Below are 22905 nucleotides of genomic sequence, written 5' to 3' on the forward strand. Positions count from 1 at the left end.
GATGTTGGTGGACCTTTATTTTATTTATTTATTTATATTTGGTGCTGAGACTCGAACCCAGTGCCTCACACATGGTAGGCAAGCACTCTACCACTGAGCTACAACCCCAGCCCCTGGAGGGCCTTCTTAAGGGCTCTGAGCCCAAAGATTGAGGCAGAAATGCCTTTCTATTAGATGATACATAGTATTTGTGTACATGGTACCTGGTTTCTATAAATAACGTTTGTGAGTTGCAAAGAGGTTTATGTTATTGATTTTTTCCTGAATTTTGAGAAATAACCATTATTGGATGAATGTTCACTCTTCCCTACTATCCCCTCCTTTCCCTTCCCCTCAAAAACAAAATAAAAATAAAAGAAAAAGCAACAACAATCTGGATTTAAAATGTCAGAGTAGACTCAGATAAAATGCTGTCTTAGGTTTTCATTTTAATGTCTTCTTATGTGTGAAATTGCTTCCTTCTCTTTTATTACATTTGAGATTTCAGGAATCACCTATCAGCCTATCAAAAAGGTGGTTCTGAGAGTATTTATTCAAGGTGTTGGGATAGGTGAAGAGTGAGAGTAGCATGTACACAAGATTTTTTCTAATGTATAGTATTCATATGTTCATGTATCTTGTTCCTTGGGCTAAGGCTGATAGAAAGAAGCAGATTGCTTTTGTAGACTACTAGTGTGTACTGCTTTGAATTCCAAGTGGGATACCTGAGCATATCCACCCGGGCAATTACTTAATTGTATGAATCTGATGCTTATGAAAAAGAATCTTTGTGTTCCTATGTTTTCTACTATATTTTCACTTGAAGCTAGTAATTGATTAAAGACATTTCATGGGATTATCCTGTTTGACCTGTAGAAATCACTAGATCCCAAACTCAATGTGTCAAGGAGATGTTTTTGAGATTAATCGGAGCATGTTTGTATTTCACTACCCTTTTTCTTTCTTAGAGAAAACAAAAGTTACTCATGGATGGAGCTGCAATCTCACATGCTGTAAAATTTATATTGCCCCATAAAGGGCCCTTAAAAATCATTAGCGCACCGCTGGTGTTGTCAATGAGGAAATGGAGGGAGGTGAAGTGACACGTAAATGCAGGCCCTGTCCTAGAGTTGGCCCTGACATTGAACTGAGGCATGCATTTGACAACATAGTGTTGCCTGCGCTACTTCAGAGTTTGAGCAGCAGGCGACTAGGTGGATGGGTCGGAAGCAGCCTCGCAGTCCACCTTCTCACTCCTGTCGCACTCTTGCAGGCCAACCTGCCCCTGCTGCAGCGCGAGCTCCTCCACTGCGCAAGGCTGGCCAAACAGAACCCTGCCCAGTACCTCGCCCAGCACGAACAGCTGCTTCTGGATGCCAGCACCACCTCCCCTGTTGACTCCTCAGAGCTGCTTCTCGATGTGAACGAAAACGGGAAGAGGCGAACTCCAGACAGGTGAGAGGGTGGAGGACCCTGGGCCCATCACAGCCTGGTCCTCCTACCTGGGGTACGAGGACACGTTTCTTTGTAGTTTTGCTGCTGGCCTTCATCTCTGGGAGAATAACAATGATATAAGAATGCGAAGTCTCAGCAGCGTTTTGCATAGTATATGTGAAACGTGGAGACTCTTAAAATGAAACTGCACTCTACAACTTGATTTGTCATACACTGGGTTTTTTTTCCTCTATTTTTTTTCTGCATTTAATCAGACATGGTGCAATAGCCTATGAGATGTTGACACTGGCCTAGTTATGTTCCAGATTCACAGTAGATTAAGATCCTTGGAACTGCCCAGAGACCTCTGTCTGTGACAGACTTAGCTACCCTTAAGTGTATTAGCTGCTGTGCAAATCAGAATATTATTAAAAGCCACCCATTTATAGTGTAGTCATTACATAATTCTCTGCTAAGCAGTTTTATGCTACAGTCTCTGGAATTTTTCTCCTCTTGGCCTAGGACTCCATGGTTTAAAATTCCTAAAGCAAAAGGTTAAATATTAGTGAAATATTGGAGATCCAGTTCCTCATATGACCTGCCCATGGTACTCCTTTCTTCTTTTTGAAAATTGTATTTTCTTGGTCAGATTTAAGAGGGAATAAGAGCATTTGGTACATTTGCTTTTAAAGGGAATTGCTTAATGCGGGTACCTGTGTGGTGTGTCTACACAATGATGAGAACGAAGAAGTGGCTCAGGAATAGATTTACGTGTCTATTCCTGTCCAGTCTGAGCCCATTAACCTTGTGGGAAATAAGTGCTGCGTGCAGGTATTGATATTTTAGCTCCATGTTTCTAGTATAACGTGATAAAATAATTAGGGAGAAGTTGAATGGCAAATTGAGAAGAAGAAAATTTATTTTGGGGGGTGAGGAGGGTGTAATAAAAAGATTTAGATAGTTAGGATAAACATAAAGATAATCTTTGAAGCAAAATTCAAAGTGGGCATGACCTCAGCTAGAATTCCTAACTACTGAGTAATCGTAAGATGGAACATAAAAACTTTAGTTCATTCATTTTTTTCTATATTCCCAGCCATTTTCCCACTGGCTCTTTTCTAGCAATTTTTATTTGAATGTAACATGGCTTTTGACTTTCCTGGGACAATCCTGAGGTAAGCTCTAAGCAGTTAACCTTGATATCAAAACTTCATATTAAATTCCACAGACACTCAGCATTCTTGTTCTGATCTCTAACTCTCTCTCTCCTCCTCTCCCCTACCCCCATGTGTGTGTGTGTGTGTGTGTGTGTGTGTGTGTGAGTGTGTGTGTGTGTGTGTGTGTGTGTGTGTGAGAGAGAGAGAGAGAGAGAGAGAGAGAGAGAGAGAGAGAGAGAGAGAGAGAGAGAGAATGCTCATTTAGTCAGGCTGAAGACTCTTAAAAGGAGTTTTCTGTCTTGTTCTCTGGTTATTCACAGACAGTTGCTGTAGTCAGAATTCATATGGTTGATCTTTGGATGGAACATCTCTTTTCAAAAGGAACCCTGAAGTATATGTTATAATAGAAAGATGGCAAATAGGTTTCCTTAGAATTTTCCTTAGAAAGAATAATGAGACTATGTTGTGTAAATACATTTGTATCTCGTGGGAATTTGATCTGAGCCAAGAAAATATGGACCTCTATAGTATTGGGCTTTTCCCTTATTTTCTTTTTGCATGTATTTCCTGCATCTTGTTTGCATCTGCATTTTCCTCTTCTCTGGCTGTTTATCTGCATATCCAGCTCTACTATATGAAATTTTATAGAGTATGGAGCTGTCTGACAGCAGAGCTTTTTTTGTTTTACTGAATGTTTTGTTGGTGCATATGGTCTGACATGGATGAGCAGCCACGGTGAGATTTTGGAGTCTATTAAACTGGCTCATTAAAAAGATCAATCTGTTTCTGTAATAACACTGGGAGCCATCAGTCACTAAAAGAGGGAAAAACTGACACCTGAGGAGAAAACACATTTTGGTAATTTGTTCATGACATGTCATGAACAAAAGAGCGCTTTATATTTTGTTTACAACTTTGGGGGTTTAAATTCTGTGACAATTGCTGAGTTAATGTACTAAACAACCATCACGTGTTACAGAGATGGGCTTTGGCAAATTGAACTGCTCATCCTTAAATATTATTGACACAGGTTATATTTTTTTCTTTTTAAAAACATTATTGTTATTTAAAGAAATTTTATAGCCCAGAGAAGTCTATGGAATCTCTTTTTTCCTCTATTTTTTCTCTATACAAAAGTGAAATGTTCTCTAATTTCTTTAAAATAATAGCTCTATGGGGAGTTCCTAAACAATTGTACTGAATTTGTTGGTCTATGATTGAATACTGTGGAACTCAAATTAGAAAAAAACAGTTTTCACTTAAAAATCATGCTTTGTTTTTCCTGTCCCAAATATTAGGAAAGAGAATTCTGATTTGTATTTTTTTTCACTAAATGATGTGAACACTTTCACAAATATGACTCTAAATTAAGGGCACTCTTTTTTTTTTTTTTTTAAATAAGGGATTAAACCCAGGGGAACTTTACCACTGAGCCACATCCCCAACCCTTTTTATTTTTAATTTTGCGACAGGATCTCACTAAGTTGCTTAGGGCCTCACTAAATTGCTTGAGACTGGCCTTGAATTTGTGATCCTCCTGCCTCAGTCTTTTGAGTTTCTGGGATTTCAGGTGAATACCACCATGACCTGCTAAGGGCACTGGTTTTAATCCTGCTCTCTCTGTGATGGCTTCTAAAGACAAGAAGCTTTCCTATGGAGTGTGGAGGGAAGTGAACAGCTAGTGCTTGATTTCATGGAGACTGAGTGAATAAATACTAAGATTTTAGAACAATACTAGTTATTCTAATTAACTGCTGTCCATCCTTTCTCACAGCATCGATATCATGGCTTTTTGTTATAATTTGCCTTTTGTATTGTGTTCTCACCTGTTCTGCTACTTTTCTGACTCAGGATTTTTCTTGCTGAAGAAACCAGATGAAATGATCTTTGGTCTTGGTATCATTATTTGGTATTGGTATCATTATTTTTGTTGTTGTGATTTGTTTTCCCTTTTCCCCCTACGATCTCAAATGATAAATGCTATTAATCCTTTTCTTATACATTATCATTTTAATAGGACTGCTTTATATCAACTGCAGTTTAACACCTCTAGGCTTTTATTCCAGAGGCCTCATAGTTGGATTAATTTGTATTTCTTCTTCCCCCAATAATTAAACATTTTCTGGAAGGACTTGCTTGTACCTTAGAATTACATGATGTCAACTAGGAGGGATCTTATGGATATACCAGGACAACTCCTTCTGTTTACACTTGAGGAACTGAAGGCCCCAAGAATTTGTCTAGGGTTGCAGAGTTTCATAGTGGACAAATCAGTGTATGCATATGTGTGAATGTATATTTTTAACATATATTATTATTATTATTAGTAGTAGTAGTAGTAGTACCAGGGATTGAACCTGGGGCTGCTTAGCCACCAAGCCACATCCCCATTCTTTTTTCATATTTTTTTTATGTAGAGACAGGGTCTCACTGAATTGCTTAAGGTCTCACTAAGTTGCTGAGGCCGTTTGTGAATTTGCAGTCTTCTTGCCTCAGCCTCCAAGTTGCTGGGATATAGGCATGTGCCACTGCTCCTGGCAAAGTGAGCATATTTACATAGCTGAAATCTTCTCATTACACAAATGTGTTTTTTTTTTTGTGTGTGTGTGTGTGTGTGTGTGTGTGCAGAATTTAAATAAGGAAAACTTAACTAAGAAATGTGGGGGTTTTGTCTTACTTTCTCACATTTCTTTAATTGCTCAAGTGGATAAATGGCATCACATAATATTCTGAGGTTTTATAAATCCTTTTAATGATAGAAGATCCAAAGTGAGCTACATTGCCTGCCCGAATGAGTAAGTTAGAAAATGTCACAGGTTTGAGGGGCCAAAGACAGTCATTTTGAAACCCTGTTGTTTGAATATCTGAAAATTATCATTGCATTACTCACCAACTGAACAGAGTGGACAGTGTTCATTTTCTGTAAAATGAACAGGGTGTCAGTGACTATGTTATTTTAAAAAGAACACACAAGTATATTTTATAAGAAATTGTTCAGTCAATTGTCTATGCAAGTGAGAATGAAATTTGTATGATCTATTGCATTTAATATTCCATGAGTAAAATGTAGGAATTCTATCTTCAACTTTGTTTTACATTGCATCTTTTCTGCATTCCTCAGTTTCAAGAAATACATGATCATCCCAGTAGTCATTATTATTTTTTATATTAGTCACATCAATTATGAGATGTCTAGTGAAATAGCATTCAGTTACATTTATATAGTGAGAAAGACAGCGTGATTGTGGAGGTCTTCCAGGCTCTGCAGTCTCAGCCTTAATTAACATCTTACTTCTTTCCACACCCCAGGTCTCTCCCTCCTGAATATTTTTCAAGTCCTAGCTGTATTCCCACTGATGGTTTCTGTTCTTTCCTGCTTCTCCTATGTCAGCATTGGCTTTACATACTGTCTCAGTAGCCATCATGTGAATGAAGGTTCCTAGTCATAAATCCTATAAGAATGGTCACTATTTACCAGGCAATAGATGTGCCAGGCCCTGTATGTTTTTTTTTTTTATGAACTAATATATAACACTTATTTTCTAACAGTGCTATTGGTGTACATTCAGGAAGGCTGAATGTCTGAGGTCATGTGGCTTCAAAGAGACCCTGAGGGATTCTAATCCTAGGCTCCCAACTCAAATACCTGTGCTCTGGATATACCAGGCCAACTCTAGGCCAACCCAATACCCTAAACCACGATTCTCTGCCACCAGCCTCTGCATGTCCCAGCTAGGAAACAAAAGGCTTTGACTAACTTATGAAATGCCAACCATGGGTTAGGCCCTGTATATAGACTCTTTCTATAGTCCTCTTAGTACCTCTAATGTAACCCCCATTTTATAGATAAAAACAGAAGGTCTTAGAGGTAGGCCCACCAAGGTCACACGACCAGCAATTTCATTCAACTGCAAAGCCCTGGCTCTTTTGAATATACATTATGGAGTAATCCTTTCTCCCTCTGAGCTCTCCTAGACCATGTTCGTACTGTTCATATGGTACCTTCAGTCTACAGATCCCACACAAATGTATAGAAGCCTTGTAGCTCCAGTTAACTCACTTTTATGGTAAAGAATTTGTCTAGTGTTAAATCATAATCTTACGGAGGGTTGGAATGATCATGTCTCATTCATCTTAGTATTTCCACTGAAGCTTAAGCTAGTAGGTTATACATGGTGGGGACCTACAACAAAATAAAGCAAAACACTACAAATAAAATACCCCCACCACTTGAGAAAACAAATGATTCAAGATAATTTTTTAAAATTTATTTTCTAGTTGTAGTTGGACATAATACCTTTATTTTATTTATTTTAATGTGGTGCTGAGGATTAAACCCAGGGCCTTGCACATGCAAGGCAAGTGTTCTACTGCTGAGCCACAACCCCAGTCCTCAAGATAAATTTACTGCAGTTATTTTCAGTAGTACATCAAATGACTTCTCCCCCCAAGAGTCTTCATTTACTTATTTGGTTTTAAAAGATGCATCTCTGAGCTAGACATGGTAGAGTATACCTATAATCCCAGAGACTCTAGAGGCTGAAGCTGCAGGATAGCAGATTTGAGGATTGCCTGGGAAATTTAGCAAGACCTGTCTGAAAATAAAATGGGCTGGAGATGAAGAATTAATGTTTCAGTGGTGGAGCACCTCTGGGTTCAATCCCCAGTGTCTGTCTGTCTATCTCTGTGTCTCCCTCTCTCTCTCTCTCTCTCTCTCTCTCACACACACACAAAAAAAAAAGAAAAAGAAAAAGAAAAAGAAAAAAGAAAGAAAGAAAGAAAGAAAGCAGAAAATCTGAAATACAACAATGAAAATAGCCATTAATGGCCCAGGAACCCAATACCAAGATGCATTCACTGACCAGAAAACACTGGAGGGCTCTAATTGAATGTGCAGATGAATTAGAAAAAGAAAGCATAGTTCCAAATAGCAGGAAAAGAAGAAATGGAATATTTCAGCAGTGACAGAGATTAGGAAACACAATGGGGACAGCCAGTAACAGGCAATGTAACCATTGAGCAGATGAACAGCATCAGGAGACACGTGATAGAAAAAAATTCCATCTTCCCACTGTGGGAGGGAAGGCTCAGTTGGATTTGTGAACCTGTGCATTGTAATCTGTGAAGGTCCAGGCATTGTGTCTGTGTGTCTGGAGTGGCCCACATCCACCTGCCTCTTATTTACTTCTGAAGACATTAGCATGCAGCTCAGGAAGTTCTCTCTGAGGTGGTTGTTCAGCAACAGAGAGATTAAAGGCACCTCTCTCCATCTGGCTATCCAGGTAGTGATGGTTCTGTGGCATCCAGCTCTCTGTTCTTAACCATCTAAATGTCCCCCTTCCTCCAGAGTGATAGCAAAACACAGAAACTACTGCAGGTTGTCATGAAGAATTAGGTTTGATTTTCTTTTTAAGGAGACAGGGGAGTTTGTAATCTATTTTGTTTCAGATACATTATTCAACACCATGAAAAACGAATTATGTGAAATTCTTATTTAAACTCACCTATTTCCTAACAGTTTCTAAAGAGACCTCTTACTAAATTATGTTTTCAAATATGATGACAAGAGTGATTTTCCCCCCCTCCGTCTAGTCCTTCTGTAGCCTTGACAAACTGTGTGCGTTAGAAAAGGAAGGGAAACAGGTTTGCTATTGAGTTATTATTATCTTTGATCTTTAATAGAACCATTACCTCCTAGAATTTAGATGTAGACTTCTAAAATTTAAGAATAAAGAATAAAGTAAGATTCAGTGTGTGACAGGATGTTAGATCTCATAGGAACTTTGGATCAGTGTCTCACTGCTACTTGTCTTTTGAAGAGCCCTGGGTAGAACATGGCTGTCCAAGCAAGCAGCTGGGGTCCAGCAAGCAGCAGTGACTGATCAAGATCAAGGTTTCCTGGAACAAAAGGAGGGGCCTGCCACAGGTCCTTAAGAGATCAGTGATAGGAGTTGGATTTGGAGAAGACTGTAGAATGACTTTCAACTTTCTCCCTGGATGATGGTTTGGAAGGTGGCTCAGAATGCATGAGAGAGTCAAGGCCAAGTTAAACATGCTCATTTTGAGATGCCCATTGTGACTCAAGTGAGCAGCTAAGGCACGTAATAGATTTATTTGCAACAGGACTAAGATTAGCATTTGCCCTTCTTTCCTTTTCTAAAGTTTATTGTGATACCACTTTGCCTCCCCTAGAAAAGTCTTTATAATTGAATTTTCCCCACATTAAAAAAAATCTTAATGTAGGGGAAAAAAGAAGATTATACCTTCTCCTGTCATTAGGAGATTTATCCTCTTCTTCTGCATACCATGTTGACTATTTATGAGATTTTTTTCTTACTTTCCTGTTTCCTTGACTGTTATACTATTTTATTATACATGTTACTATGGGAGTATCAGTGCACACTAGCCAATTATACCTTGTTAAATAATGTGTGTAGAGTTTTATAAAAAATGTTCATGTTCTTTTGTAAATGGTCAGTTTATAGATCCTGTTATTGAGGAACTGGGGTCAGGGGAAGCCTCCAATGGCATAAAGTGTAAGTTAGGCTATCTCTTCAGTTGTCCCCACAGTTATTTCCAGTGTGTGCACTGTACCAGGTATGAAACTGAGGCTGGAAGACTAAGGAATCTGGGATCATGCAGCAGAGTCCTGAGTGCCCTCTGGGTTCAGGATGTCAGACTTGACAGAGAAGTGCTTGACAGAGAAGCTAAATGTTGAAATGCTCAGATGATGATCAGGCAAAAAAGAAATATCCTTAGGTAAAATTTAAAACCAAACCAAAACTTTGTTCCACGTGTCTATGAGACCTGACAGGTTTCCTTGTAGAGTTTACGTTATTTCAAGGGCATGCCTATGGGACAATGGAAAGTGTTTATTTTTGCCTAGTACACTTTGAAAGGGCAACAAATTAAAATGCAAATACAAAATTTGCCTAGGCAAATAAGGTGTGGATAGCTGAAGATAGCAATTAAGTTGTTCTAGTCACCATTCTGGATGATCATCCTTTGATTTGGGTTAGCCTAAAAGCTAGTCTTGAGTGATTAGAGGAAGCAACAGGGAGTCTTTTGTAACTTTAGTTCTTTGGGCTACAAAAGTTTCCATGCTTTGCTGTTAAAATGTAACTGCTCTGTAAGTGATGAGCCTTATTGTTTCACTAGCTGTCAGGAGTGAGGAGACCCAGTAAAGGAGAGCAAGGATATGCAGAAATCAGGGGACAGATGCAGAGCCCAGCCCCTGCCTCTCAGGTCATCGCTGCCCTTGCATTAGGGGAAGAAACTCTCCCCATCTCCATATAATTGGGTCATCTAAGTAATAACTACCAATGAGGGCTCATGTGAGGTTGAAGGTCTGTAACATATCTAACAATTTGAAAGTTACCAGGATTCTTCTGGTGTTCTATGTTGTTGTTGCTCTCATTGAAAAACAAAGGAAATATTGTAGGTAGGGCTGGTTTCAAACAAATGGGTCAAAGATGTTTCATATATAGACATGCTACAGGGAAGGTGCTTATTTGTAATCTCAGCTACTTGGTTGGCTGAGGCAGGAGGATCACAAATTCAAGGCCAGACCTTGTAAAGGCAACTTAGAAAACCCTATCTCAAAATAAAAAGGGCTAGGATGTCATTTAGTGGTAGAACACTTGCCTGGCACGTGCAAAACCCTGGTTCAGTTTCCAGCATCATGGGGAAAAAAGAAATGCTACAGGATCTGCACAATGATATTTTGAAGATATATATATTTAATTTTCACATAAAAATAAGCTATGAATAATTTATTTGTATGTTGTTTGGTTTGACCAGCGAACCATCAACCCTGTGTGTTTTGATCTACAGAACCATGACATTAAACTGTATAGAATGATTAGAATTTATTATAATATAGAAAAATTGAATTGTCAAGTTTTATAACTAGAAGGGACCTCAGAAATCATCTAGTCTGGTGGTTTTCAAACTTGATTTTAGCAGCAGACTTTTTACTTTAAAAATGAAATCTTAGAGGGAACTCCATTTCTTTTTTAAAGAGAGAGAAAGAGAGAGAATTTTAATATTTATTTATTTATTTTTTTTTAGTTTTCGGCGGACACAACATCTTTTCTTTGTATGTGGTGCTGATCGAATTGAACCCAGGCCGCCTGCATGCCAGGCGAGCGCGCTACCACTTGAGCCACGTCCCCAGCCCAAGGGGACTCCAATTTTTAACACAGTTAATAACAAGGGGGTTCCTTGAATCCTTTAATTTTGATCAGTTGGGGGAAAAGGTCTTCATTGCCTGCAGAATCCATTAAGCACTTCAGGTGACACAGTTTGAAAACTGTTGTTCTAGTCCAACCCTTTCATTTTACAGATGAAAGAGAGTTTAGGTGACTTGTCCAAGGTCACACAGGTAGTCATGGCAGAGCTAGGACTAGTCTCAGATTTCTTGATTTCCAGTCTAGTGCTCTTTCCATTACACCATACTGCCATAAGGTAGGTGCTGTGTTAGCATTATGTTCATAGCTACTAATTGTCTTTAGTATTTTGTAACTGATTTATGCTGGTAATATGCATTGAATGTTAAAGTGTATTATTCAGAAATGCAAAGGATAAAAATACAGATTAAAATCACATAGGTGTACTCTTAGAAGATAAATCAATATCTAGAATGTTTCCTTTCACTTTTAGAAATTATTTTAAAGCAATATATTTAGGTAATGTCTGAGCTATACTGGATATTTTAGTCTGATACCAATGATCAATATGTACGGAGTCAGTATGTTTTTGTGCAGACATGCACTTGATGGGAGCAGCATTGAGATGGCTGGCTGCCATTCCCAGGGGGACCATGGATTGCTGTCATTTCCAGTATGGGCCAGTCTCCAGTCTTTAGCTGGTGCTCCTCCTTTAGCTTGTAGTAGTCATGAGCTCATTCCACATTCAACTCAGACTTTCCTTCATTCTTTGTATTCTTACACCTTCTGTATCTGACCCTTTTGTTCTTCTCAGTTTGGTTATCTAAGTTTCACTGGGACTCTACCCTAAAAGAACATAAGGTTTAGTCATTGTAGAGCCCTGTTGCCCCTGATAATATCCATTGTTAATCCAGTTTCCACTTAGATGTTCCTCTCTGGTATTATCAGTCTCTTACTAGGTGCCAGGAAAGTAGAAAAAGTGTATTAAGTCCTCTATATAACTATTGTTTTACCAACTTAAAGAACTAAGAGACACATGGAAATCTGCAGCCTTACCACTGTGAATGGGTAGAATTCTTAGGAGATTTCTCTGGGAACATAGATGCTGCCACTGGTCTAAGAATAAATTGCTGGTTCCTGAGGAGAGCCAGCTGCTGTGGGAAGCCTTAGCTCAGGTGTTGTGATTCTGTCAGAGTTGGATGCAACTTGTTTCTATCTTATCAAATATATTGAGTAAATCTCTAAGCAATAGAGATTCCTTAGAAAATATATTTTTTTAGCCCTACTTTGGTTTGAGAATCAAACAGCAGTGATTAGTTATCAGGCCTCATTTTTGAAATATATTCCTTCTGAAAGCCAAGTTCAAAGTTCTGTGGGTCACATGATGAAGGCTGTTGTTCTAAGACCTGATGACCTCAGACAGGACACACAGATTCTCTGGGCATGTGTTTCCTCCACTTAATGGGGGAGCAATTTAGTTCTTCCTCCTAGTCGCAGCTAGCTCTGTTGACTGATCATGCTAGTGACGCAAAATAATATTGGTATTCCAGATGTTACATTGCTCATGGTGTTAGCTCAGTTGGATCCTCATTTTCCAATAGACTTGGTGATGATGCGAAAGTTCTATGTCTTTGCAGTCCAGTTCTGTAGCCAATGGCCACAGCAGGCTGTTGAGTACCTGAAAAGTACTACTGCCACTGAAGAATTGAATTTTAAGCTTTATATAATTTAAAAATTAGGTAACATTTGAATTTAAAGGTTCACATGTGGCTACTCTATTATACAATCCAGCTCTCAGGTGTTGTCTGACATGAAAATCAGATGCTGGGTAGAACAGGTGTGCTGCATTCTTCCAGAGAGTGACGATTTATATCCTGCTGAATTGTTACTGGCTACACTCTGTCTTAGGGTAGCTTGTTAGAAGTCAATCACTTCTTTTTTTTTTTTTTTTTTGCATGAAAATGCAGAAAAAGGAGATCGGGTTTCCTCTTATTTGTGACTTAACCACATGAGTTTCAGCTGGAAAAATGTTTATTAATTTGATGACAAGTGACACATTTTCTTCTGTGCTCAATCTCATATCATTTGGGCCTCAATGTGGGTTTCAGGGCATTCCTGCAAGTTTCCTGGAAAGCTGCTGAATTTTGAAAGCTTCTGGCCAGTAAAGGAATATATTGATATGAGCATCTGAATTATGCTGGTTTCTGAGTATATAACTAAATAAAACTCTCTTTCTTCTGCCCCCCAGAACCAAAGAAAATGGCTTTGACAGAGAGCCTTTGCACTCAGAACATCCAAGCAAGCGACCATGCACTATTAGCCCAGGCCAGCGGTACAGTCCAAATAACGGCTTATCCTACCAGCCAAATGGCCTGCCTCACCCCACCCCACCTCCACCTCAGCATTACCGTTTGGATGATATGGCCATTGCCCACCACTACAGGGACTCCTATCGACACCCCAGCCACAGGGACCTCAGGGACAGAAACAGACCTATGGGTAAGACTGAAAGATCTATTCACTTTTTTGGCATTTGGATGCTTTAGGTTCTTGCATCATTACTTCTCAACTGAGTTTGAGGCTTGAAGTCTTATAGAGGCAAAGTTTTGCTTTCTTCATTTTGTACCCTTTATGAGAAAACTTGGTGTTATTAGTATACTCTTACATGCTTGAAGACAGCAGGCTAATTTTCTTTTTGATTTTGGAGGAGGGCATCAAACTTAATAATAAAATCCTTAATTATGGTAACAAAAGTAAAATGAACTTTTAGCTTGAATCTTGTTTTATGAGAGATTTCATATGTAGTCTGTTTGAGACTCAAACAGCAGTGACTCTTTTTAAAAAATATTTTTAAAAATTAGTTTCTTTTGTATATATTTTTTGTTTCAGATAGTCATTTGGACTTGTGCAGTCTCCATGATATTCCATATTTCCAAAATATGAGATGGCATACTATTTATGGCTTAACTTGACAGTGAGGAATGCTTGGTACTTTTCTCTGCTAGAAAATGCCAGTGATTAAAATTAGTATTGTTGATTTTGCATCAAAGAACAGAATACAGAATGAATGAGTTTAGGAAAATTTGTGTCCTACTTGCCTGTGTCCATTACTCTTCATAAAACTATTGGATATAAAGCTTTAGGAGATCTTGCCTTTTATTGAGCAAATGTCTGCTGCAAAAAATCAGAAGGAAGATGCCTAAGGTAAGTTTTGATAGATGATGGGTGGTTGAGGTGATGGTATCAGGTAGTAAGTACGCTATTCCTGGGACACCTTCAATGTCTAACCTTCAGAATCTCACTAAGAGCAACAACCATCTCCCTCTTTTTCCCCCATCTCCTGTGACCATACCACCCACCAACAGGACTCCCTTTACTTCATAACTAGCTGTTGGCCAATTTTCCCGACTATGGGAGATTTGGTGGGCAGGATACCAGAAAGAACAAGGGTGAAGTTGAAGTAGAAAATCAGAAAACAGAGCTAAAGATACAGAACACTGGGAAACAGCCAGCCACCTGTCAGCTGCTGGTTTAATAGTGACAGGATTTTATTTTCATTTTTGTTTTTCACGGGCAGAGATAGCCTGAAATGCAGAAGTTTCTGTTAGGCTTCTACCCAGGTTTTTAGGCTGCTATAAGGTAGTATTTTTGTCTTCCTGTCCAGCGTCCTCCAAATGTCTAGAAAGCAGGATGGGGATGAGATGACTGAGGCTTTGGTTGTGAGATAGTAAATTAGTAATTCTGGTTGCCTACAACAGTAATTTCTATGTTTATATAGTGTGTCAGACAAAAATGGCTAAGCAGATAATTTGTGCTTTCTTAATGGCCGATCTGTCTAATGTTCTCACAGGTACTATTTCTGAAGGGCTTTTCAAAAGTGGTTATGCTTTCTCTCAGTCTAGACTGAGACCTCAAAACCAAATGTGATTACAACCCCTTTCTATGCAGAAGCCTTACCATTTATTGATGACTTAAGGCCTGAAAATATGATTGCTCATGTTTAAATAGCAGTGGAATCATCAGGTTACTGTGAGACCAGTTCAGGAGATGATGCACTGTTGTAGGTGCCAGAGAATGGTCTACTTCTTAGGCAGCAAATGCTATTTGGTGAATTATTAGTTACAATGCACTATAAAGTAATCAGCAAGGAAGTAATTATGCTTATGTGCAATGATTATGTTTTCATCTAGTAATATAAAATATCCCTTTATGAATTATATCTGTATCCATTGGTTTTATGTGATTTTCTTCAGACCATGTTTCTTACCTTTTAATTATATTAGCTTATAAAACTAATAGTGCTAATCTCTATAAATATGTGCAGCTACTTAACCATCCCTAAAGTCTGCCAGAGTTTAGTGTGTGTTAATGTAAAATAAAATCTTGATGTGGGAGTAACAAATTATGGCATTACATCAGGCTGCCATTTTGAGAATATAAAAATTGTCATAAAGGTATATTTAGTCTGATATGATTTATAAATGTGTGTTATATGTAGTGACATATACTCAACTGAATCCTTTAATAAAGTAATTTTGTAAGCAGCATTAGTTTGTAAGTAAGCTTTGGGTTTTAGCCTAGTTAGCTAAAAATCTTCTAAAACATAGGAACCAGTTAAGACACAACATTAGTGCCAGGTGGCCCACAAACAGAAAATGTGTTATTTGATGATTATGAGCTATTTTACTCTCATATATCCCTATGGTATTATGAACACAAATAAAATTTGTATGGTGTTGAATATTTAAGTATGTGAAGTAAAGAAATTAATTTTCAGTTGTCTTATTTTTTCCTTACATAGATTTGATTCTAACAAATGACCTTCAGAGTTTGAAAGTACCAGATGAAGCCCTTATTTCTTCTGTAAATACTTGGGCACAACAATGTTTCTACCGTTCTTCTGTTTTAAAAGAATGAGATGAAACTTAGACTACTAAGACTCGTAGTAGACACCTGTTAACCACAAACTTTCTATTGCTCATTAATTGTTCTGAGTGTTAGAGCTTGAATCGTTATTGATTTAGTTTGCAGAATTTCTGAAAATGTTGAGACCTCTGGAGGTCTTGGTTCTTATTGCCAAACATTTAGATGCCACCATCTTGAAAGTTCCTGTCACATTTATATTTTCATCACCCTCTGGTTATTTTCTGTGGTGATTAATTGTAGGAATAGTGTTTTTATTCCTCCCAAACACAGGCAACAAATAAGTCAACAAAAATTACATATTTTCAAACATTTCAACTTGAAATATTCACAATAAACAGAGGAATAACTATTCTCCCCCCTCCCAATATCTTTTCTATTAAGCAAATTAGTAAAACATTTGCAATTTTATGTTTTGCCAATAGGTGGCATTGACAATTTTAACTTTTAAAATTTATCTCTGAGTATGTTCTGTTTGGACAGGAATGATGTATAGTATTTTTATATCTTTTTTATCTTTTATTATTTTTTAACCTGAGAGAGCTATCATAAATGTTCACTTTCATGGGTTATAGATGAAATTGTATCTTATAGTTGGCTGAAAAGAGTCATGTGAATCATCTTTTTTTTTTCGCCTTAAGTCAGCAGAAAGAAAAGATTTCTAACCACTTAGATTTCACAAAAAGTGGAATGTAATATATTTTTATTGTCATTTTATGCTTAAATGACAGGACCTCAGAGAAGGAGCCTCAATGTCTAGAAGCCCAAACCATTCCAGACTTAATTTGCTGTTCAGATTAACAATGTGAGGCAGAGCAACCAAAAAGAATTGTTTTGGTCATTCAAAGCAGAAAGCATAACATTGCCCAGTGCCCTTCCTTGATGTCGATGGTAAAGGGCACTTTCCCCAATGAAGGCATGAGAGGAACACCAGGTTTCTAGACATCTCTCATCAGTCTTCTATTCTGACCTTTTATGGAGAAATGTGGAAATGCATGTTCATATTCTAATGACTAACTTACCTAACTGCTCTCATTCATTAATATCAGTGCACTTGGTAAATATTTACATGATACTTTTTCATAGCAGTATAACTGTGGTGCTAAAGAGCATTAATACTCATGGACTTCAAATTATGATTTTCAGTTTTTTTAATTTGAATGTGATATCTGTTGAAGTGTAACTGGCATGCTGATTTTTTGATAAAGCATATCTCATTTTTATATCTTATGTTTTTATAAATTGAATTAGTATATATAGCTTTTATATACATATATAAAAACACTCTATTTGTGGCCTAATTTTATCAGCAAGATACATATATTAGGATTGTATTCATCCATACCTGAAACATGAAAAAATGGTTTACTATGTTTTGGGAAATCATATAAAATGAGTCATAATGTCTATTTTTTAATGCAGACCAGTCATATTTTGAAGTCACCTAATGTCTACTCATGTTTTTTTTCTATTTATTTAGTGCTGGGGAGTAAATCCAGAGCCTGTGTATGCTAACCACACTGTCTACAACCTAACTACATCCCAGCCCCAATTTCTTGTATTTATTAAGAGCTAAGAATATGTTTATATTTGTACTTAGGGAGTCTCATATGAATAAGAAGCTCTAGACTTGTTATCATGTAGCTCTGCCTCCTCGTGTGTAAAATAAAGAGTTCTGATGAGATGACCTCTAGAATTCCTTGGAGTTCTAATATTTTTGTCGTTCTTCTGAGGACGCCATTGGGTAATTCTGACTAAGTATAATTCTTATCTCCAATCAAAATAAAATGTTTCAACATCTTTGAAATCGCCTACATGGTCCTGGCTATGTGCAGGATTGCATATAGATTGGGTACTGAATACTTTAGGGCAATTAAGCCTTTTTCTCTCTATTTGTAGGGTTGCATGGCACACGTCAAGAAGAAATGATTGATCACAGACTAACAGACAGAGAATGGGCAGAAGAATGGAAACATCTTGACCATGTAAGACATCAGTAAACATTTAGGTTAAAAAAAGTTTTGAGAACAACTGAAGTGAGGTCATATAATAAAAGCTTAAAGATGCTTTGAAGGTATTGTGTTTCCTGATCTCCTTGGAAAAAAAAGAATGAATGAAAATGTTTGAGTAGAATGCAGGATTTGATTTCCAAATTGATGTGAAAGCCACATAAGAGAAATATTTAGATCTTGGAGAAAGACCAGCAGGCTACTGTTTTATTTTGAAAGGGTGATTGGCTTACTATTCTGGAAAGGTAGATTTACTAGCTATAACACCTTGAAGGTAAATATGATTGGCACGATTCACATTCGAACCTCTTGCTTTTCTTCTCTTTCCCACTGAATATGCTCATCTGTTGGGTCGGAATTTCAGATCTGACCATTAGAAATACTAAACTGAAATCCTTCAGGAATGCAATTTCATCTTTCATTATCCTGAAATAGTTGGTTTTCTTACCCACCACATTCTTTAATCTGTGGTGATTTGTATGTTCACCTCTTTCTCCCTGTTTCTCGCGCAGCTGTTAAACTGCATAATGGACATGGTAGAAAAAACAAGGCGGTCACTCACTGTACTAAGGCGATGTCAGGAAGCGGACCGGGAAGAATTGAATTACTGGATCCGGCGGTACAGTGATGCTGAGGACTTGAAAAAAGGCGGCAGCAGTAGCAGCAGCCACTCCAGGCAGCAGAGTCCTGTCAACCCCGACCCCGTGGCATTAGGTATCTTTACTTCAGATGAGAATCTTGTGTTTTGGTGGGATGTGGGTGGGGAGAAGGTACCCGGGTTTGACACAGGGCACTTGACCACTGAGGCACATCTCCAGCCTCTATTTCATATTTTACTTAGAGACAGGATCTCACTGAGTTGCTTGGCGCCTTGCTTTTGCTGAAGCTGGCTTTGAACTCAGGATCCTCCTTGTCTCAGCCTTCCAAGCCCCTGGGATTATAGGTGTGTGTCACTGTGCCCGGCCAGATGAGAATCTTAAATAGATATTTCTTATGCTATTACCCACTGGCTGTTTTTAACATTTTTTTTCAAAAATAAGAGATACCCTGAGTTTATGACAGAATTGCAAAACTGAACCAGAATTTTATTGCACTATTAAAATTTATGCTCCTTCATAATATAGCTATTTGGACCCTGCCTCAAAACCTGCAGAAACCCCATCTCATAGAGTGGGCCCGTGGCTTCTACTCCTCTAACAAGGCCTCTTGGGAATTCTTCTACTGCACAGCAGTGTTTGACAGCACTGCACACAGGGATGTGTGTTTTCTAATTTTTAATTCAAGATACAGTCTCTAAGACAGTCTTGTTTTGTGGTTGTATCTTGCATTAAAAAAAGAAAAAAAAACTTCTCAAAAATTCCTCTTGGACAGAGAAACCTAGAAGCTATATAGTTTATCTACTCCGCTTGAAATTTGATGATGAATATGTAGCTCTCTTCCTGTGACTGGATAAGTTAGATTGCTTAAATATGGTTTTATTCATTATGTAATGGGACTATTAATATAACCATGCTTTAGAAATTGAGTGTTCGTAACTATGTTTAGTATTGGTGTTTGGGGATTATTGTGGTTATAAATAGAATATAGTCCCAAAGATATTGAAAGAAGTCTACTAGAATTTTGGAGTGGCCTGCGAACTTCTGCTTGAATGAAGTGTAAGGTGTCATCATTTACATTGCTGGCCATTGTGTGTGAACCATTTGAACAAACAGTGGGGATGATTTGTGTGGATCCTCATTCTCTCATCTCCAGCTCCCTACCTGTAGCTCACTGAGGTTAGAGTACAGTCCTTGTACTCTAACAAAACAAAACAAAACCTTATTGTACACATGCATATTTAAGCTCATGTCTTTGACATAATTGGCACCATAGCTGATTATCAAGAATTAAAAGCTTGAACTATATTATCTGGCTATTTGATCACATTATCTTTTTATTAAAATTATTCATAGCCAGTATAGTTACCTTTGCATCTATATTTGTGGATTTCTGCTAATTGCCTATTACTCTAATAAGTATTAAATTAAGGAAGATTCCTAGCTACTTAATTTACCCAACAGGCAGATTCCTAGCCACTTAATTTACCCAACAGGTATTATTCTGAAGCAGACTTTAAAGACAAAAGGATATTTGTCAGGCTATATTAAGGCAAGCAGTGAAAACAGAATTAAGTTTGATTTGAGCCATTATTGGGCTAAACAAAGCTATTTGGAGCAGAGTATAATAAACATCTTGTTTTTATTTCCTTATTATGAACAGAGATCAGTTAATCACGACAGATTTGCTCAAGGAAAATGATATTATTTATAAGATCTAATATAGGCAAAAATTGAGAGCCTTAAAAAATAAGATTTTAGCAGTAAAAATATGCACTTTGACCTTCTGTGTGGCACACATTAATGGTACTATTACATATTTATTGAGTGCTTACTATGCACTAGGCTTTGAACCAGGCACCATAATGAAGGAAAGTGATTCTTTATTTCTTCCTTGAGGATATTTGGGTCTAGTAGAACAGAGAGGCAAGAGAATAATGTTACAAGCACAGGACAGCTACCTCAGATGAATCCTACAAACTAGACTCTGAAAAAGAAGAAATTCAAAAATTGATTTGACATCATACCTAAATTGTTATTAACCTACCAAATATAAGCCACTTTGTACACAGTCACTACTCCTACACACAAACTCTGATGATGCCGATGTACACCATGTTCTCCAGGGAGATAAATTCAGTTTCTGTGTTATATATAGAACCAAAAGAATAAGCTTGGGTTTTTTTTGTTTGTTTGTTTGTTTTTTAACCTACTCCTTCTGAGTACACAAATTATACTACTTTTAGTGATGTTTAATGAATTCACAGTTTTGGTAAAGCCGAGAAGTTGCTTTGGCTTTAAATTTGCGTAGTTAAGATTATCTACAGGCTACAAGAATTTCATTGTTTTGTTTAGAAACCACAAAAACAGTCATGTTCTTATGGACACAGAACCCTTGGTTACCTATTAAGAAACCATCACAACTCTTAAGAGCTACACAGTGTTCCAGTCCTGGCGTCCAACAGTTTTTCCTGCGTGTCCTTGCTAATTGATTCTTGAGGCCCTTCAGCTTCATTTTCTGGAGCTGGGTTGAGGCTGTAAATAAGAGGACAGGTAGTTTGTAATTGAGGAATACAGTCATTTACATAAAGTGCTCTCTCTCTCAGGCTTTGAAGGTGAATGTATTGAAGTGTATTATGAAAACATTAGGGATTATTGGTTAATAAATCTGTGTTGCTGGAAAGTTTTTAATGGGGTACATGTTTAAGATAAAGTTATAGATATGTTATTCTTTTAAATACATGTCAATCTCGTTATGCTATGATTAGGTTGTGTATTTCTTTTAGCCTAATTCTTTCAATTCTTAAACCATCCGGCTTCAAGTGAGACCTTCAGAATATATTGTAGAAGAAATCTTTGGTTCAGAATATTGCCTAACCTACATCCCCAACTTGAGAGCATGGGAATGTTTGTTATACACACATTCTTAGCATTTTAAAATTGCATTTGGGGACTGCACAGAGGAGAACGTCACTTCCATGACTGATTGGTCGTTTTATTCTCAGACCCGTTCTCACTGTTGAAATACATCCACAGCCTTAAGTCAGTATGGGGGATTAGAAAAATAGCATGATTAATCTATCACTAATTGAATTTTAGGAGTTTTCCCCAGATATTAAATAACAACTCTATTGTGAATAGCCTCTGAAAAAATTTTAAACACTTGAGAACATACTGAACTCATAATGTCATTCCCATTCTTTAAATAAATACAAGTTGAAATCTTAAAGGACCTTTAAAAATAGATTTTTCACTTGAAATAGTAGAAAAAATAGATTTTCACTTGGAATAGTAAATATGGATTGTTTTTATTATTCCTCATTGGCTATCCAGGGAAAACTCTAAATATTCAACTCTTAACAGAATTAGCTAATTTTTATTTATTCTTTTTAAAAATGTGACTTGTATATTTGTTCAGTTACATTGTGAACTTCACCAAAGACCCAGGTTAATGTGATCAGAATTGATAGATTCAATCACTGTGGTAACTACCTGATTCATAAGGATAGATTGTGGCTAGTTAGCTTTTCATGTATTCTCTAAGTGTTTGTCTGGGCCTCTGTAGCTCTTTTCTTTTAATTCCTTTTACTCTCAGTATGCTACTCATATCCCTCTCTTGCTTTAATTTTTTTTTAAACTGGCTTTGGACTGTTCTAGAATCTGTGTTCATTGTCTGTCCTTTGTTTTCAAGAAAACTTCCACATGATTAGGGTTTTAAAAAATACATTTAATGGTGAGTTTAAGACTGTTAGGGACTTGAGAGTTACAGCTCTGAAATATGAATGCATCTATTCTGCTTTTTGAATGTAAAAATACTTTTTGAATGTATAAATGTGATAATAGGGAAGTAAATTTTAAAAAATACTTTCATGTATGTGTCAGTAAGGGTTAGCTCTTGCCAAAGAAAGAAGTATAGTGGGTTTTTTGTTTGTTTTGTTGTTGTCGTTGTTGAAATGGGATGAAAAATCAAGCTGATTATTCGTTTTTTTTTTTTTAAAAAAAAACCTTAGCAATTTAGGAGTTTATTGAATTCATGGAGGAGATTGTATTTTAAAATTGCTCTAGTTGGAGGAGACAGGTGTGGTGGCTGACACTTGTAATCCCAGCTATTCTAGAGGCTGAGGCAGGAGGATCATTAGTTGGAGGCCCATGTTAGCAGCCTAGTGAGATTCTGTCTCACAATGACAATAACAAAGGATTGTAAGACTGGGGATATAGCTCTTGGCTAGAACGTATGAGGTCCTGGGTTCAATCCCTAGTCGCCCCCAACTCCCACTGAATTGCTGTCGCTGGCAAATTTTATGCTTGCCATATGATTAAATCATGAAATTTCCCATTGGTATCTAAGTCCTTAGGAAATCTAGCATTAAGTTTAAAAGTACAAATTCTGAGCAGCAGATCATTAGGATTTGAAATCTCGGTTCCTCTTCACACTTTTTTGGTGACTTTCGGTAAGTCATGATCTCACTGTGCCTCAGTTTCCTTATCTGTAAAAATGAAGATGACACATATCTCTTAGGCATTTCTGTATTAAGTGAATTGACAGGTCTACAATATATAGTATGGTGCCTGACCTGTAGTACACATGATGTACTCCTGTTGTGCAATCTCAGAATGGCAGGAAGCAAAACAGGAGAGC

At 37.4% G+C, this 22905-nt stretch overlaps 1 protein-coding gene across 1 annotated transcript in view; it reads left to right on the forward strand.

The window, feature by feature from the left end:
- The window catches only part of Runx1t1 (RUNX1 partner transcriptional co-repressor 1), a 132584-nt gene that overhangs the window by 84411 nt on the left and 25268 nt on the right, over positions 1 to 22905 (forward strand). The window contains 4 exon segments of the mRNA XM_021728654.3: positions 1253 to 1434; positions 12987 to 13237; positions 17561 to 17646; positions 18183 to 18384. Coding sequence (XP_021584329.1) covers positions 1253 to 1434; positions 12987 to 13237; positions 17561 to 17646; positions 18183 to 18384 — 721 coding nt within the window.

The sequence above is a fragment of the Ictidomys tridecemlineatus genome, chromosome 7 (assembly GCF_052094955.1).
Source record: "Ictidomys tridecemlineatus isolate mIctTri1 chromosome 7, mIctTri1.hap1, whole genome shotgun sequence".
NCBI lineage: Eukaryota > Metazoa > Chordata > Mammalia > Rodentia > Sciuridae > Ictidomys > Ictidomys tridecemlineatus.